This window comes from Chelonia mydas, chromosome 7 (assembly GCF_015237465.2).
Source record: "Chelonia mydas isolate rCheMyd1 chromosome 7, rCheMyd1.pri.v2, whole genome shotgun sequence".
Classification (NCBI taxonomy): Eukaryota; Metazoa; Chordata; order Testudines; family Cheloniidae; genus Chelonia; species Chelonia mydas.
In genome coordinates, this window is record NC_057853.1 from 101,548,518 (window position 1) to 101,566,608 (window position 18,091).

Below are 18,091 nucleotides of genomic sequence, written 5' to 3' on the forward strand. Positions count from 1 at the left end.
AGGTCCCTGATTATTTACATCAGATAATAGTTACAGTTAATGTCACAATTCAGCTTCCACCCTGAAATCCACATTTCAACTTAATTTATTACATACACCTTCCTAACCTAACACATTATCCTGGAAGGATATTACAGTTCTTAAGACTTAAACTTAGTCCTTCACTCCTATGGCTGAGTCTGGGCATGCTGCGCAAGCAAGATGCTCATTTCCTCGGGAGAAAGAAGGGACTTCCTGGCTATTTTAAGAGTGACAATAGGCATCAGTGGGAGTTACTGAACATTCTCTAGCCAGAGGGACAGGACTAGGACAAAAAGGAAAAGAAAAAGAGGGAAGTAATAAAAAATATGTGAAAAACAATCTTTGTCATGAGCTCTAAGAAGGGCTTAGAACAGGAAGGGGAATGATATACAAACTACATTTATGACAACATTATTTTGTTTTACATCTAACTCTAAATGCAAGAGAATATAAAGTAGTGTTAGGGAACAATGACAGTACAACATACATATACATTTAGATACAAGACAACATCCTTAAGAAGAAGCTGAGCTACACATTTTAATGAGCATCCAAGAATCTGTAACAACTGAACAGTATAAAGTAAAACAAGCAAATTCTAGTGCTTAACTGAGGGCCAGTCTTCATGTTTTCACATTACTGGTAGAAAAAGCACTCCTTTTCTTTTATTTAGTTACCTCACGTGACTGTGAGCCAAGAGCTGGTGGAGGAAAATTGTTTTTCTCATTTAATTTTCTCTTATTTTCTTCTAACAAAATGACCACGCTCTAAACCAAAAAAAAGCAGAAAGATTAAGGGAAAGGGAAGGATTTTAAAAAGCAAAACCAGTAGAAACCAGGAAATCAATATGTAAAATAATTATTCATACATGTCTGTGAAAACCTCTAGCCATTTCTAGGAGACCTTTGCCATACTGAAAGACAAAACAATGGCATATTCAAAATCTTTTAAATATTTTTAAATTTTTTTTTTAAATAATATAATTGTTTTTAGCTACCTCATTTTTAACAGTAGAGTCTGCTCCTTTATCCAGCAGCAACTGAATCAACTCTTCATGGTTATTTAATACTGCCACCTGCAATATAATACAATACTAGAATACATAGCCTCATATTACAATGTTGTTATCTGCCACAAGTTAGTGTATGTATGTTACATTACACAGGCCTAAGTCTTATACCGGGATCTGCTAATGTGGACTCCAGTGCCCATGCAGAGTTCCACTGGCTTCACTGAGATTCCAAATGAGAGCAGAGATCAGCACTAGCTGAATCTGAGGCAGGATCTGGGTTTTAGACAGCAGAGAGGGCTCTGCAATAATATGTAGACTTACAAAGATCAAAATATCACATACACGTATTTCTAAATGTTATGAATTTAAAATGTACAGGCTATGTTCCTCTGTGATGACTGAAATAATAACATGATATAGATAGCATTTTATCATCTCTATAGAACATATGAATACAGTACTTCAGAAAGATAAATTCTGAAAGGGTGAGATAATCAGAGGACTCATCCTAATAAAAATACATTTGAGCCTCTGAAGTCTACTCCAACTAAGTACTGTTATTTTACAAACCAAACCAAGAGTTTTTTTAATGTATTAGTAGAGGAATACTGGTAGTTTTTTCCCTTGAATAAAAGCCCTCTGGGAGTGAATGCATAACCATTGCTATCCTACTGCATATCTGAGTTAACAAGGATTTTCTAATTGTAGTCAAATTCCTGATCTTAATTGCAAGTACAAAACTAAACTGGTTATTGAAAAAGGCATACCATTAAAGGTGTTTTGCCATCTTTATCTTTCATATTCACATCTGCTCCTGCTTCAATTAAAAGAGATGCCACATCCTTATTCCCTGTTACTGCAGAAACTCTCATCAATGGTGTCCATTCTAAGACTGTATCTTTAGTATCTACCTATAGTAGAAAGGAAGACATTTCTTATACTTGAAAAAAAAATCCCTATTTAACTAAACAAAGATTTTTCACATTGCTGAGCAATTGCCGAGTTGAACAAACTCACAACCTCTCTGAGGATGCCATATTTTTATAATGTGAAATCAAATTGTGCCATAAACCTAAGGGGAACTAACTCACATATTTAAAATAAATTATATGCTAAAGAGCTTTGCTGGATTAGGGCTACAGTACTCAGTACCTTCCTTGCTGGATGAAGCCCATAGGAGTTAAGATTGTGGCCAGCCTCCCAGAGGATATTAGTAGTAGTATTTCGGGTACATATTTTAACTGGAACCCCAGAAAGTTTCTCCTGCAAGCTCCAGTGAGTGCATGCTCCTTTAAGAGGAGGCAATATATTCCTTGCTCTGCACCCAAGTTACATGGTAACTGCTTTAAGAAAGAAGACATTGGAAGTGACTCCTGTATGTTTTCAGGCCTTTGAAGCTTGTGCATTGAGAATAAATTTCTTCCTCATCCAAAAGAATCATAACATCATTATGTATTTATTATTTATTGCAATTTAAAATAACAAAAATGCAAAGCATTAGGCACCCTAAACATATAATTAATATTACAACAAAACCTCAGCAGTATGCCAATCACTTAAATAAGACATCTTCTACCAAGTCCCCTACAAAAAAAAAAAAATCTCCTTTCTACTTCTTGATTTCAGAACCTTTGTACTACTGCTCCAGCAGTAAACCTGAATATGGCTGGATATCTGATAATTTAAGTATTCCAAGTCCATACTCTTTTATGGTGAAATAAAAAAAGATATTTTATGCCAAAGAAGAACACGATAATAACCTAGATAAAATTATTTTAAATCTGAAAAATAGAAACATGTCATTTCTATGTCAATATTCATATTTTTCAGACTGCAATATGCAAGTTTAGGTCCTGAAAATATAAAACTCATTTTCCTTTAGGTTGGAGTCATTGTGGAATGCAATAGGACCAAACTTCACTCCAAGATTTGCAGATTTTTCAGTTATCAGTAACCTCTACTACTCTACTCACTGGGCTAAGAATGCTATGCGACAATAAAGTTATAATGTGAGGTTTAATTTCGACCTACCTAGCACATAATCTCCTTCTCTCTCACTTTGCACTCTTGCAGGAGCCTCTATCAACATGACTTTTCTTAATCTGAATTTGTTTTACAGGTTATTTCTCAGTTCTTTACAGTTCTTGTATTCTCAATTAGAATAACATTATACCCATCAATCTTTATCTCCATATCTTTAACTTTTCATTTAGCCTTCCTGCAGTCTTGAACCAGAGCTTTCCAGCATCTTATCAACTGCAACCACTTGATTAAATTATATCCATCAATTTGCTAATATTTGCTGAGCTGTTACTAAGCATATCCCATTTTGTTTGCTAATGCAAGTTTGTGTCTCCAGATGGTGCGAAATCAATAGTAGGCAAGACTGCCTGTCTTCAATTTCATGGTGGCTTGGGAGCAAAACAGAATGCCAGATTTTTATTAAAACTATAAAACCTTCAATTTCAGGGTCTGTCTATTTCCCTATTAACTATCTACAAAACAATTACCAAAGTATAGTAATTTAATTATAAAAAAACAACAGAGCTAAAAGGTAGCACTTTCCCCAGCCTCCTATAGCAGATTCTCAATGTTCCTATCAGAACTCTGATGACCTGCACTTTCCCCCATTTTTTCTTCAAGTTTCACAATTCCTAGATGTTCAGGACCTATGTCATGGTCACTATCCTTCCAGCCAAGGGGTTTCCACCCAGCAATAAGATGTACTCCTTTATCCCAAGGGGCTCAGAGATATACTTAGAGAGCACTAACATTCCCAAAGTATCACCAGGCTATCAGACAACCTCTTTATGTCCCATAAAAATGCTGTTTTCTCTTAAAAACACACAGATAAAATGCATACCTGACAGCCATCATTAATCATCCATTCAATAACATCACAATGTCCTCCATCCACAGCCCAGTGCAAAGCTGAACAACCTCCCAGATCTCTGACTTCCCAAGAAGCTCCTTGTTCTCTGAGGTATTTAACAATACCCAGGTGACCAGCAAAACATGCTAACATTAGGCTGTAACATAAAGAGAATTATTTTGCTGGAAGAACGGGATATCATTATTTTACTTACATTGATGATGTACTTTAATTTGGGCAGCCTTTTCTCATCAACTATTAATTTTGAGCTGACAACCACCAACTTTACTGATATTTAATGTACAGCTAAGCTGTAGCTGTCCCTGGGAGAGGGTGAAAGAAAGGCACGAGACCCTTCACGTACCCTGCTGCACCCCACTCTGCCTCCAGTGCTCCAAAACAGAAGAGAACCATAATGCTACAGCCAGCATAACCCAACTACAGAGGAGAGAGCTACTAGTACTGAACACCATAGTGGCACCTTCCTGCATGCTTGCAAGCAAGTGGAGGTCAGGGTGTAGAAATGGCCATCAATGAGTTCATCTTCAGACAGCGACACTGGAAGCATTATGCCTTCTCCAGCCCTACACAGGCATAAGAGGCAGTATGTTTCTCAGCCTCTCTCAGGTTGGCAACCCCTTATTCAAAGTCAAAAATGTTTGAAACTCCTTTACATTTACCATAAATGTTACAGTAAAAAAATGTATCATTAATAATCCTATTAGTCTGTGTATCTTTGAGACGCTAACCGAGAATACTAGACCTTAAGACCGTAAGGGTGTACAGAGAGTGAGGGAGAAGATTTTTTCTTTGCTTTAGATAGTAATATAATTTTCAATGCCTTGCGATCACCCTGACTGCCATTCATGATCCCCACTGTGAAATTCTGATCTAGTGGATGGGAGCACTGGACTAGGAGTCATGGAATATGGCTTCTAGTCCCTGCTCTACCACTACCCTACTGAGTGACACTGAGCAAATCACTTCACCTTTCTGTCTTGTCTATTTAGACTGTAAGCTGCTCAGGGCAGGAACTGACTCTTCCTATATTTTACCACCACCTAGTACAATGGGGCATAGGTGCCAACTCCGTAGGTGCTCCAGGGTTGGAGCTCCCACAGGGAAAAGATGGTGGGTGCTGAGCACGCACTGGCAACCCCCCTATCAGAACCAGCCCTCCCCACAGTGCCTCCCACCCACCGGCAGACCCATGGATCAGCGCCTCCCCACCCCCCTGTGCCTCCCACCCATCGCAAACAGCTGTTTTGCAGCATGCAGGAATCTGGGAGGGAGGTGGGGAGAAGCAAGGACGCAGCGTGCTCGGGGGAGGGAGGCGAAACCAGGAGGGAGGCGAAACCAGGAGGGAAGAGGCGGGGCAGGGGTGGAGCAGGGGTGGGAAGGGGTGGAGTGGGGGTGGGCCCTGGGGTGGAGACAGGGGTCGAACACCCCTCAGCACTTTGGAAACTCGGCACCTGTGCAATGGGGCCCCTGATGTTGGCTGGGGCATGCAGGCGCTACTGTAATATTAATAACAATAACACTGTCAAAGTGATAAGGTGGGTGAGGTAATATCTTTTACTAATAAGATATTACCTCATCCACTTTGTCTCTCTAATACCCTGAGACTGACACAGCTACAACTACACTGCATACAATAACGCTGTCACTGAGGTGATGCATTTCCTACGCTAACACAGTTCCAGCTCTTAAAGCCTTAACTGAATCCTTAAGGTGAAATGAAAATATAAATATGTTTTTTAATCAGAGTATTAAAATTAAAACAAGATTAGCCTGTAATAAATAATAATAATATGATGATATTTTAACTGGCCATCTGCCTAGATAATGTCTGGACAATTGTCTCATTAGTGATTAATATCTCTTTCTCACTAATCTCTTTTAAATAAAATAAGTATGTAGCTACCAAACTGTACATTCAGCTAATATACTCACACTTTGTATTTCTATTATCCTTGTCTTTTCCCTCCCACAAAATTTGGTTCTATACCCACCTGTCCTGTCTTGTCCCTATTTAGACTGTAAACTATCAAGACAAGGACTTATTTTATTTTTGAATAGCACCTGTCACAAGGGAGCTACTCAAGTACACAAAATGAAATCACACCTTTAATTTTTGAGCCCTTAAATTCATTGTCAACCAAAATAAAATTGTTCTATGTTAATCTCACAAGAAACATGAAGCAGTGACCAATTATCAAAGTTTTCCCTTTACAGTACTTTTAGTTGGAAAGAATCTAATTTATATCACAATGTTGTGTGTATACACTTGCTAATCTCAGATGATATCCGACAGTCTTCAGATTTTCCCAAAACCATGACCCCTGGCATCAAATGTGTGCATGGACAGAGATGGAAACACATTTTACCAATGCACAGGAAAACAAGACAAATACATTTATTTGGAGCATGTGGAATAAAATTCATTGAATACTGATGCTTTGTGTATAAGAAAAGTATTGAGCCTGCCAGTTCATTACCAGGCAAAACACATGTATGTGTGCACACTACAACCCCAGAAAGCCATAACTGGGCCATTGATCATCCAAGGAGGCAGGGAAACAGATTCGTGATCTAACAAATAGAGAAGCAGATGGACAAATATCCTAGGACACTTGAAAAGTTTCATCATTGGGAGCATCTGTCTTTTGGATCACGTATGGAACCAGGTAACTCTACCTCTCATTGTCTGATTTACTAAGTACCAAACAGAGTAACCTAGTTATGAGTGGAGAGGACAAGCAGGATAACGGAACTGCCGAAAAGGGCCGCCTGGAGCTAAGAATGCAATGGGGAAATCAGAGTGACTACACTAGAAACTCAAGTAGCTACAAATGGACTGGGCTTCCTGAATGCTTCAGGGATGACAGCTGTAAGGGATTCCAGCAGATTGGCAGCAGTCTCATCAGAGAAGGAAGTAGGGTGACAGCTGCAAGCAAAGGGACAGGCACAGTAAAGAACATACCAGGAGGAAATCACTGGGGAAGCCAAGTTCAAAGGAAGACGTTTATGTAAACCGCCATGAGGCCAGACTAGAAGGAGCCCAGACAGCATCAAGATAGTAGCACAGATAAAGACAAGGTCCAGCAGAAACAGAAAGACCTAGCAGGCTTACCTAGATTTTAGGAAGCACTGCCTTATGCAAATCAATTAATTGACTAATTTGCATATTTAAATTTGCTTATTACCATAAACTTGTTTTTAAAAATTGTGTGCGAAATTAGTGATGACTAAAGGCACTGTCATGATAGTCCTGGTAAATGATACCTTCTGTTTACCTCGAGGGCAGCAGCAGCCTCCATAGCCCATGCACTTATCAGTATCTCTGTTGAGACTGCCCATTATTATACAGCGTTGTGGTGACTTTGTGATGTGGGAGCAGACACACACCAAATGTATCTCATATAGGGGCCACCAAAGAGTCACTAGATGGGATCAACTTTCAGCTGAATATGAATTTTGTATAGCGGCTCTAATACAGAACAGCATACGGTGCCTAACTACATATCTATCATAGCTATCAGCCACTTCTCTTATCTTACTACAGTCTGTTCTAGTGTTTATTTGAAGAGAGGGTTGTTCCTTGAAGATATATTTGTAAAGAAAAGAGACAAATAAAAAATGAGTGAATTTAGAGATTAGAGCCAGGCAGTGAGAGTAAATACTGTGTAAGCTTCCTCTTCAGACCTCTGCTAATGCAGCTGACTCCTGATCTACAATTCTCTTTTCTAATGAAGTCCTGTGTTCTTCCTGAACAAAGATTGCCAGTTTACTGAATTTTGTAGCAATTTTATGATGTGATCAAATGGAAACTAAGATTAAATCAATAAAACTCATTTTCAGTTGTGACCAAAACTAGAATTTGAATATCAGTTTCCAGAACTGAAAAAATAATGATGCAATAATGCATAATACCAGTTCCCCAAAACCTCTGGTGAAGCAATATATCTGTGCAGTACCTGTCCTTTCCACTTCCATTCTTCTGATTCACATCTGTTCCATTCTGTACCAATATTTTCGCAAGCCTACATAGCAATAAATATTTTCATCAAGAACAATGCCCAGTAAACTAACATTTCTCATTAAAATAGAAACTCTGAAAGAGTAAATAAAAACTTTGTTTTGCACACACAGTCTATTACCGACAGTGAATAAATAAATAAATAAATAAAAAATAATCCTAAAAAGGGACTTCTTTGATTTTCAACAATAAGTACACAGAAGAATAAAATAAACACTCTGGATGAATTTTATAAATTGCCAAAGTTGCCTTTATATTACAAAAAAACAAAACATCAATAATATTCTACTTTTCCTAAACTGACCGTCTATTATTGTGCTTCAAATATATTAAACAAGTGTAAAAATCAATCCTACACAACAAAGAGGTAAAATAAAAGCAGTAATACCTATCATATCCTTTCTGAGAAGCAACCATCAGAGCAGTAAAGCCTAGTTTATCAGGAACATCCACCTTCACATGTCTTACAGAAGGAGAAAAGAAAATGTTACAAACTAGTGTATCTCAAATATTTTCAGAGACAACTATAAATCTTTCCATAACATATTTCTAAAGAGTGTCTTATAAATTCAAAGCATTGTAATCACTGATTAATTTTGCCACCAGTGTGAAAGTAAAAACCATTGATCGTTTTATCAAAAATTCTGACTACTATTCTTGCTGATTTCTATTAGTTTGTTTTTTGTTGTTTTTTCCATAGAAATTCATTTACAAATACTTTTCAAGTTTCATTTTTCCAAGAAAAATAAGCTACTTAAAAAATTATAGCTGCTTAGGTAAAATGATATTTTTAGGGAAAAAAGAATTTCACCATCTCAGAGTTGAGGTTGGAAATATAATGGAAGTCAAATAATAAATAGAATATTCTAATAAACATTTGAAAAAAATCAGGAAAATTGGACAGTTTCACAACAAGCTTATTCTAACCCTGTTGACTTAACTAGGATACTAATCTATTATACAAATGAAAGCAACTAGAAATTGCATGTTACTGACTGCAACTGAATGGGATGGTAACTTGCTAGTGATTAAGATATATACACTTTTATATAAATAACTTAATGAGTCTGTGTACATCTCTATGATTATGTTACTCTATGACATCTGTGGTCAATTTGTGACGAATAGACAAGAGAGATGTGCCTATCATATGGGGAGGATGGATGAGGTTGATACAACAGGTGAAGTATAATGGATTCCTTTACTCTCACTGGTCTGCTAAACTGGGATGGTATCTCTGTACATGCAAAGAGCTGTGGAGCTAAATCCTGGAATCAGAGTAGCAGCCGTGTTAGTCTGTATCCGCAAAAAGAAAAGAAGCACTTGTGGCACCTTAGAGACGAGCCTTTCCCTTCCTCTGTGAGATACAGTAGGTTCAGGCCACCAAATTCTGGCCTTATCTCTCAGTTTTCCCAAAAAACTTTGCTCCTGCTGATACATCCTATACTTTCTACCCTGCACACCTGCCAAAAGTGGTACAACAGCACTTTAAACAGCTAATTACTAACACCACCTGTCAAGGTTCCTCCCCCACTCTGAACTCTAGGGTACAGACGTGGGGACCTGCATGAAAACCTCCTAAGCTTACTTTCACCAGCTTAGGTTAAACTTCCCCAAGGTACAAATTAATTTTATCCTTTGTCCCTGGATCTCCACTGCCACCACCAAACTCTAACTGGGTTTACTGGGAAATGTAGTTTGGACACGTCTTTCCCCCCAAAATCCTCCCAACCCTTGCACCCCACTTCCTGGGAAAGGTTTGGTAAAAATCCTCACCAATTTGCATAGGTGACCACAGACCCAAACCCTTGGATCTGAGAACAATGAAAAAGCATTCAGTTTTCTTACAAGAAGACTTTTAAAGAAGTAAAGAAATCACCTCTGTAAAATCAGGATGGTAGATACCTTACAGGGTAATTAGATTCAAAACACAGAGAATCCCTCTAGGCAAAACCTTAAGTTACAAAAGGACAAACAGACAGGAATCGTCATTCTATTCAGCACAGTTCTTTTCTCAGCCATTTAAAGAAATCATAATCTAACACATACCTAGCTAGATTACTTACTAAAGTTCTAAGACTCCATTCCTGGTCTATCCCCGGCAAAAGCAGCATACAGACAGACACAGACCCTTTGTTTCTCTCCCTCCTCCCAGCTTTTGAAAATATCTTGTCTCCTCATTGGTCACTTTGGTCAGGTGCCAGCAAGGTTACCTTTAGCTTCTTAATCCTTTACAGGTGAGAGGATTTTTCCTCTGGCCAGGAGGGATTTTAAAGGGGTTTACCCTTCCCTTTATATTTATGACACCACCTAAAACAAACCAAGTTTCTCAGGCACTAAGTAGAGAGTGATAAACACCTATGGTCCCAGCTATGCATGTGAGGAGTGCAGCCAGCAGAAAGAGTGCCCTGGCTCCGCCACATCACACCCCATGAGGGCCATTCCCTACTTACCAGGTGAGAGCCACAATCCACCATCTAGTATAGGGAGGAGGCAACAATCTTAGTTCTATATATATAGATGGTAAGGTGAGGGTTGTGGTTACTACTGGAAATGCAAATGAGCATGAAAGTTTGTCATGGATAGGGGTAGCAGACAAAAGTTGATCTGGGTTTAAAGTTCAGATTGTCTTCAGAATCTGAATACCACAATTCCTAGCTTTAAAATATTTAGAATTTTTCACATCTAAAAGTTTTAGTAATGAATTTTATATGTATTTAAAAGCTTAACTCTATCTTAACAAAAAGGTTTTGTCTAGGTATTTCCTTTTCAAATATAATATTTAGAATATTGATATGCGCCTACTTGATGTAGTTGGTTATTTTGTTTCAATTTCATAAGTTCCTTGGATCTAATTAGTTCAGCTGAAGAGCTTTCAAACTCTCACAGTAATTACTTTAAAGGGAAGGGGGGGGAAAGACACGCCCCAAAACATAACAATTTAGGTTTCAGAGACATAGCCGTGTTAGTCTGTATCAGTAAAAACAATGAGGAGTCCTTGTGGCACCTTAGAAACTAACAAATGTATTTGGGCATAAGCTTTCGTGGGATATAACCCACTTCATCAGATGCATGGAGTGGAAAATACAGTAAGCAAGTATAAATATACAGCACCTGAAAAGATGGGAGTTGCCTTACCAACTGGGGGGTTAGTGTCACCCCTTCTTGTCAACTGTTGGGAATGGGCCACTTCCACCCTAATTGAATTGGCCTCATTAGCATTGACCCCCTTCCCCCTATTTGGTAAGGCAACTCCCATCTTTTTCACATGCTGTATATTTATACCTGTGTCATAAACATACAGCTGAGGGTAGCATAAAATCCCTCCTTTACCTGTAAGGGGTTAAGAAGCTCAAATAACCTAGTTGGCACCTGACCAAAAGGACCAATAAGGGAAGAAGATCCTTTCAAATCTGTGGGGGGAGGTTTTGTTTTTCTGCTCTCTTGGTTGTTCTCTTCGGGACAGAGAGAGACCAAGGCAGGAAAAACATCTCCTAAAACTCTACCTGAAATAAGCACCTAAGATTACAAATTGTAAGTAATAGCAAGGGAATGCATTAAATTATCTTTTGTTTTAGCTTGTGAATTTCCCCTATGCTAAGAGGGAGGTTTATTCCTGTTTTTGTAACTTTGAAGTTTTGCTTAGAGGGGAATCCTCTGTGTTTTAAATCTTATTATCCTGTAAAATTACCTTCAATCCTGATTTTACAGAGGTGCTTCTTTTACTTTTTTCTTTATAATAAAGTTCTGCTTTTAAGAACCTGATTGGTTTTTAGTGTGCTCAGCTTGTTTACCTATTTGATTGATATATTATTCTCAAGCCTCCCCACGAAAGGGGGTGAAGGAGTTGGGGGGATATTTTGGGGAAACAGGAACTCTAAGGATCCTTTTCCTGAATCTTTGTCTAACTCACTTGGTGGTGCCTGCAGTACCATCCAAGAACAAGGAAGGATTTGTGCCTTGAGGAAGTTTTTAACCTAAGCTGGTAGAAATAAGTTTAGAGGGTCTTTCATGCAGGTCCCCAAATCTGTACCCCAGAGTTCAGAGTGGGGAGGGAACCCTGACAACCCGCTTACTGTATTTTCCACTCCATGCATCTGATGAAGTGGATTATAGCCCATGAAAGCTTATGCCCAAACAAATGTGTTAGTCTCTAAGGTGCCACAAGGACTCCTCGTTGTTATAACAGTTTAGATTACTCCTGATGCCCAACTTCACCAGGCACAGATGGAATTTTCCCAAAAGCTCTAAGTTTCATATCAGTTAACCCCAAAATTTATCACCTAGCCCTTCTAAAAACATTAGTTCTCAAGGACAATATACTAAAATAAATTTAGAATTTATAGACCAACCTATTTTTGAAATATAACATTCCAAAGTAAATGAGAAAACTTTTCCAAAAGTAAAAAACACCTCTATTTTTTCCATATCTCATTCTTCCAATATGTCTTGTCCAATTAGCTTCAAAATTTTGGAGAAAAATATATCTTCTGGCAATGGAATATACATAATAAATTTCAAGGAAAAGATACTTTTTTCCCCAGATAGTTGACAGAGGGGAAAAGAAAAAACAAATATATAGTTTAATGCTAGTTTAAAATGTATCAGTGAAGTGACCAGCGTGGCCCTCTAACACAGTAAATCTGGAGTTAGAAGAGTTTCTTCATTTCTGCTTAGCATTACAGAATATTTGGCATTGTGTTCCGTCTGGGCAGTATCTTGCAAATTCTTTTTCATAAAAGAATAGATAAAGATTTGAAGACAGACTATATTATGAAATAAAAACGAACTAAACAATATTTTTTCATATAAGTATAGTAATTACTTAGAACTTTACATCATATATTAGAACACACACTAGATCAGATCAGTGGTCATTCTAGCCAGTATTCGGTCTGTGACAATGGCTAGTATAGGCATTCAAGACCTTTTAGAATACCAAAAAGATAATGGTTGGCTTATGCCTAAAGCATTAGAATTTATATTCCTTCCAAAATTCAGGAATTTTATTTTTGAATCTCTGGATGTTCTGATTATCCATAAAGATTATCTTTTTTGAATTCTGCTAAATTCTTGGTCTCAGTGATACCTTGGGTCAATGAGTTCCACAAGCTAACTGTGCATTGTGAGAAAAGAGTATTTCCTTCCATTAGTTTTGAATGCTCTACCTCAGCAGATCTCAAACTGTGGGTCGGGACCCCAAAGTGGGTCACAACCCCATTTTAATGGGGTTGCCAGGGCTGGCGTTAGACTTGCTGTGGCCCATGGTCAAAGCCCAAGCCACATCGCCTGGGACCAAAGCGGAAGCCCGAGGGCTTCAGCCCTGGGTAGCGGGGCACAGATTACAGGCCCCCTGCCTGGATCTGAAGCCCTTGAGCTTTGGCTTTGGACCCCTCCCCGCTGGGAGACTCGGACTTTTGCCGCCCCACCTGGGGTGGCGGGACCTGGGGGGTGAGGGCGAGCTTAGGCTTCGGTCCCCCTCCTGGGGTCATGTAGTAATTTTTGTTGTCAGAAGGGGGTCATGGTGCAACGAAGTTTGAGAATCCCTGCTCTACCCTTCTGTTTCATCAGAAGTCTCCTCTTTCTTGTGTTATGAGAAGGGGTGAATATAGGTGCCCATTTTCTTTATTTTGTACCCTTTTATGATATCTCCTCTGCCTGATTTGTCAACTCTGTAAAATAAACACTACCAGTTTCTTCAATTTCATTTCACATGGAAGTGTTTCCATGCTTCTGATCATTCCCATTGCCTGTATTTGGATCCCATCTATTTCTGATATACACTTTTTAATGAAGAATGACCAAAACCAAATAGCACATTCAATTTGTAAAATGATATTACACAAAGCAAATTTGTAATTTGTCACTTTATCATAAAATGTAAAATCTAATTTTTAGGACATGGGGAAACTAGCTCATTGAAACAAAACACAATAGCATCAGGCAGTTTACATGATTTCATGTCCACTGTAACACTTTATAGATATTTTATAATCTGAATATTTTCTCACCCTCCCTGAAGAATGTTAAGAACTGCCTCTACATCATTCATACTGACAGCTCGATGAAGTTGCTCTCCACTCATCGGCTCTCCTGTAGAAAACAAAATAGGGAAGTACAGTAACTCCTCACTTAACGTCCTCCCACTTAACGTTGTTTCAAAGCTACGTTGCTGCTCAATTAGGGAACAGGCTCTTTTAAAGTTGTGCAATGCTTCCTTATAACGTCGTTTGGCTGCCTGCTCTGTCCACTGCTTGTAAGATTTTGTGGAAGAGCAGCAACTTTACAAGGGAGCACTGCACAAGTTCCTCTTCTCCACCTCCTCCCCCTCCCTCCCAGAGCTTCCCCCCACCACCAAACAGCTGTTTGGCGGCACTTAGGACTTTCTGGGGGTGGAGGGGGGAGGAAGGAGTGGGGATGCGGCATGCTCCAGAAAGGAGGTGGAGTGGGGGTGGGAAGAGGTGGGCCTGGAGTGGAGCGGGGACAGGAAGAGGCGGGCCTGGAGCATCCCCCGGCAAAGTCGGCGCCTGTTCTTCTCTGGGTAAGCTGCCACTGCTGCTGCAAAGGTGCTTCCTAGCGTCCTTGCCTGCAGTGGGCTGTGCCTGTGTGGGGTAAGCCGGGGCACTTCCCAACCACAGTACAGTACAGTACTGTATAGTATATAATGCCTTTTGTCTGCCCCAAAAAAATTTCCTTGGAACCTAACCCCCTGCATTTACATTAAATCTTATGGGAAAATTGGATTAGTTTAACATCGTTTCACTTAAAGTTGCATTCTTCAGGAACATAACTACAATGTTAAGTAAGGAGTTACTGTATTTGCAAAACAGTTCAAAGATTCATTCTAGTAGTGTTGGCAAGTATTGAAATGCTGCAAATAAATGATTAGCTTTCATATTTTTCAGTACCACTTTTTGGATATTTTCTAGATTACTAAATTAAACAACAGAATCTGTATCACTGTTACATAGCTGTTTTTATTTAAGAGGTGACTCCTGAAGTGTGGTTATACTCACTGGCATCATTCTCACAATACAGTATGCTCATTACTAAATCTTTGTCTTTTTTCATTACCATTTTTAAAAATCAATTATTTTGGTGGAAGACTAATCCCTTTATATACGTCTGTACTGGAGGTGAACCTGTATCTGGGAACTATCATGTTAGAGATTAAACATGTGCAGGACCTACTGCTCAGTCAACATAGTATGGTCCCTTGAATGCTGTGGTGATTGGGAGAGATCTGGCTTCCAGTTCTCTCTTCATTTTGTCTTGAAGGGCAAAACTGCCGTGTCTGACCATGACTCCCTCCTGACTAGGGTTTGGACCATGATTAGCCTACCTTTACTCACTAAGATATCTTCCTACAGCCCTTTGCCAAAATAAAAATAAGAACCAGACACTGCCCAGAACTGGATTAACAGCTGTTCTAGATATCTTCTCTCATAACAAAAGCCAGCTGTAAAATGGTATTTCCTAAACAAATCAAATTTATTGTTCCTCGTGCCCATAAATGTTCCCAGTTTCAGTGGGCCATCTCTAAAACATATCAGTTCCTGTGGCAATTGGTAACGACCACATTTCTAGTCCATATGCCACATCTTGTGTGTTAGTCTAATGATGAACATGGGCATTAATGAACCAAAAAAATAACAACCTTCTTTTGGATGCAGAATGATCTTTTTCCTATTTACAGAGAATACAGCTACAGTTGTAGTTGTTGCTATCTACCCAAGCCATACGAAAGACGACGAGTAGAACACAGCAAATAGATTTGATTGCTCAGTCTCTAGGTCCAGCACAAAGTGTTGCAGGTCTCTCTCATGAAAATTAACCCTTGAAATATCTGGTTGCGCTCTGAAAAAGTAAGGGCAAGGATGAAAAGGGCATGTAAAGCCTGTGTTGTGGAAATAATCTTCAAAAAGTGGAAGATTTTAATTTGATTATTGGATAGGCACCTGATGACAGCATGCCAAGTGAGGCACATCCTGTTGCAAAACAAGCAACTAGTGGTTAGCCACATTTCAGTTTAAGAAGCTTCAGACTGCATATTTTCTAGAACCTGTATGCCTCTGCATTTTTGGAAACTACATGTTAAAATGCAGTATTGACTCAAAGCAAGATTAAAATTATTCTAATGAGAGCGTGTGGAAGTGTTTAAAGAAAGAAAATGTGGAGGGTTCATGTGAAAATACTGCAGTTGTCATCCTTTGAGATTTTACAAGATAGCTACAGAGTTGATGACTTAACTTGCTTGTAGGAGACATTTGTTAACATTTTTCAATTGCCAGAATATGCTTATTTTATTTGCCTGAGAACCAGCTTCAATAAAAATTATAGAATTTGGCATATTACTTTAAATCTTAATTCTGCAATGTTTATATTGTTTGAAGTTCTTATTAGCTAGGTATCCTAAAGGTGGTACTTTTTAGGGCAGTGCATCTATATTTGAAAAGTACCACAAGTCATTCAACAAGACTCTAAAGTCAGCCATTGCATCAGGAAGACCAAACAAAAGCAAAGAGAGTGGACACTACAAAAAGGGAGTGATGCTGTTGTAGCTGCTAAAACAGTTTACCATGAAAGAAAAGGAGCGAAGGGAACAAGAGAGAAAAAGAAAAAATTAGAAAGAAAATGGAGAAATCAAAAGAAGATAAAGATAAAGAGGAAAAGACATAATAGCATTTTGGTGAGTCAGATTTAATTCATGCATTTTACTTCCTACATTTCACTGTACTTCTTTGGAAAACACTTCACAGTTCTATTAGGGATAGATTGTGACATTTAGCCACAACCCTGCATTCTGGGTAGTGAAGAGACATACCACTCCTGTAGAGTGGCATTGTGAGGAAGAAGTTTCCCTGGTATACTACAGATTCTCTCTCTTGGGTTCTTGGTTGGCTGCCTGAATCTCCTATTTTTCAGGCAGCTTCTTGGGAGGCCATGCAAATGTGCCTGACATCAGCTCAGAGGCTCTGTGCTCTCCACTCATGTCTCCCTGCATACCCATTGGGCAGGTGTTGAACTGCTGTTCAGCAACACAAATAAAGGCAGCTTTGCAGATGCAGCAAAAGGAGCAACAGGCTACAACCCAGACCAGGGTTTAGGGAGGAAACCTTCTTAGCAGTCTGTCCCTTTCCAGCACATAACCAACAGACTGACAGAGCCAGAAGAGTACCCAGATGTCACCTACTACAGGACAGGCCCAACAAAGAAAATAACAGAATGCCACTAGTCATCACCTTCAGCCCCCAACTAAAACCTCTCCAGCGCATCATCAAGGATCCACAACCTATCCTGAAGGACAACCCATCACTCTCACAGATCTTGGGAGACAGGCCAGTCCTTGCTTACAGACAGCCCCCCAACCTGAAGCAAATACTCACCAGCAACCACACACCACACAACAAAAACACAAACCCAGGAACCTATCCTTGCAACAAAGCCCGTTGCCAACTGTGTCCACATATCTATTCAGGGGACACCATCATAGGGCCTAATCACATCAGCCACACTATCAGGGGCTTGTTCACCTGCACATCTACCAATGTGATGTATGCCATCATGTGCCAGCAATGCCCCTCTGCCATGGACATTGGCCAAACTGGACAGTCTCTACATAAAAAAAATAAATGGACACAAATCAGACGTCAGGAATTATAACATTCAAAAACCAGTCGGAGAACACTTCAATCTCTCTGGTCACTGGATTACAGACCTAAAAGTTGCAATTCTTCAACAAAAAAACTTCAAAAACAGGCTCCAAAGAGAGACTGCTGAATTGGAATTAATTTGCAAACTGGACACCATTAAATTAGGCTTGAATAAAGACTGGGAGTGGATGTGTCATTACACAAAGTAAAACTATTTCCCAATGTTTATTCCCCCGCACCTCCCAACTGTTCCTCACATGTTCTTATCAACTGCTGGAAATGGCCCACCTTGATTATCACTATGAAAGGTTTTTTTTCTCTCCTGCTGGTAATAGCTCACCTTACCTGATCACTCTCATTACAGTGTGTATGGTAACACCCCTTGTTTCACGTTCTCTGTGTATATAAAATCTCCCCACTGTATTTTCCACTGCATGCATCCGATGAAGTGAGCTGTAGCTCATGAAAGCTTATGCTCAAATAAATGTTAGTCT

General features: G+C 39.2%; 1 protein-coding gene across 2 annotated transcripts in view; it reads right to left on the reverse strand.

Moving 5' to 3' along the window:
* Positions 1–18,091, reverse strand: part of FANK1 (fibronectin type III and ankyrin repeat domains 1) — a 79,642-nt gene that overhangs the window by 12,179 nt on the left and 49,372 nt on the right. Inside the window, exons 4-11 of one of the 2 annotated variants that reach the window (XM_037905738.2) lie at positions 13,956–14,037; positions 8,333–8,407; positions 7,883–7,948; positions 3,897–4,062; positions 1,801–1,944; positions 1,019–1,096; positions 890–934; positions 699–788 (exon numbers count right to left, since the gene is read on the reverse strand). In XM_037905738.2, coding sequence (XP_037761666.2) covers positions 699–788; positions 890–934; positions 1,019–1,096; positions 1,801–1,944; positions 3,897–4,062; positions 7,883–7,948; positions 8,333–8,407; positions 13,956–14,037 — 746 coding nt within the window. The remainder of the gene's footprint in view (positions 1–698; positions 789–889; positions 935–1,018; positions 1,097–1,800; positions 1,945–3,896; positions 4,063–7,882; positions 7,949–8,332; positions 8,408–13,955; positions 14,038–18,091) is intronic. The other variant, XM_043550865.1, reaches the window with a different exon arrangement.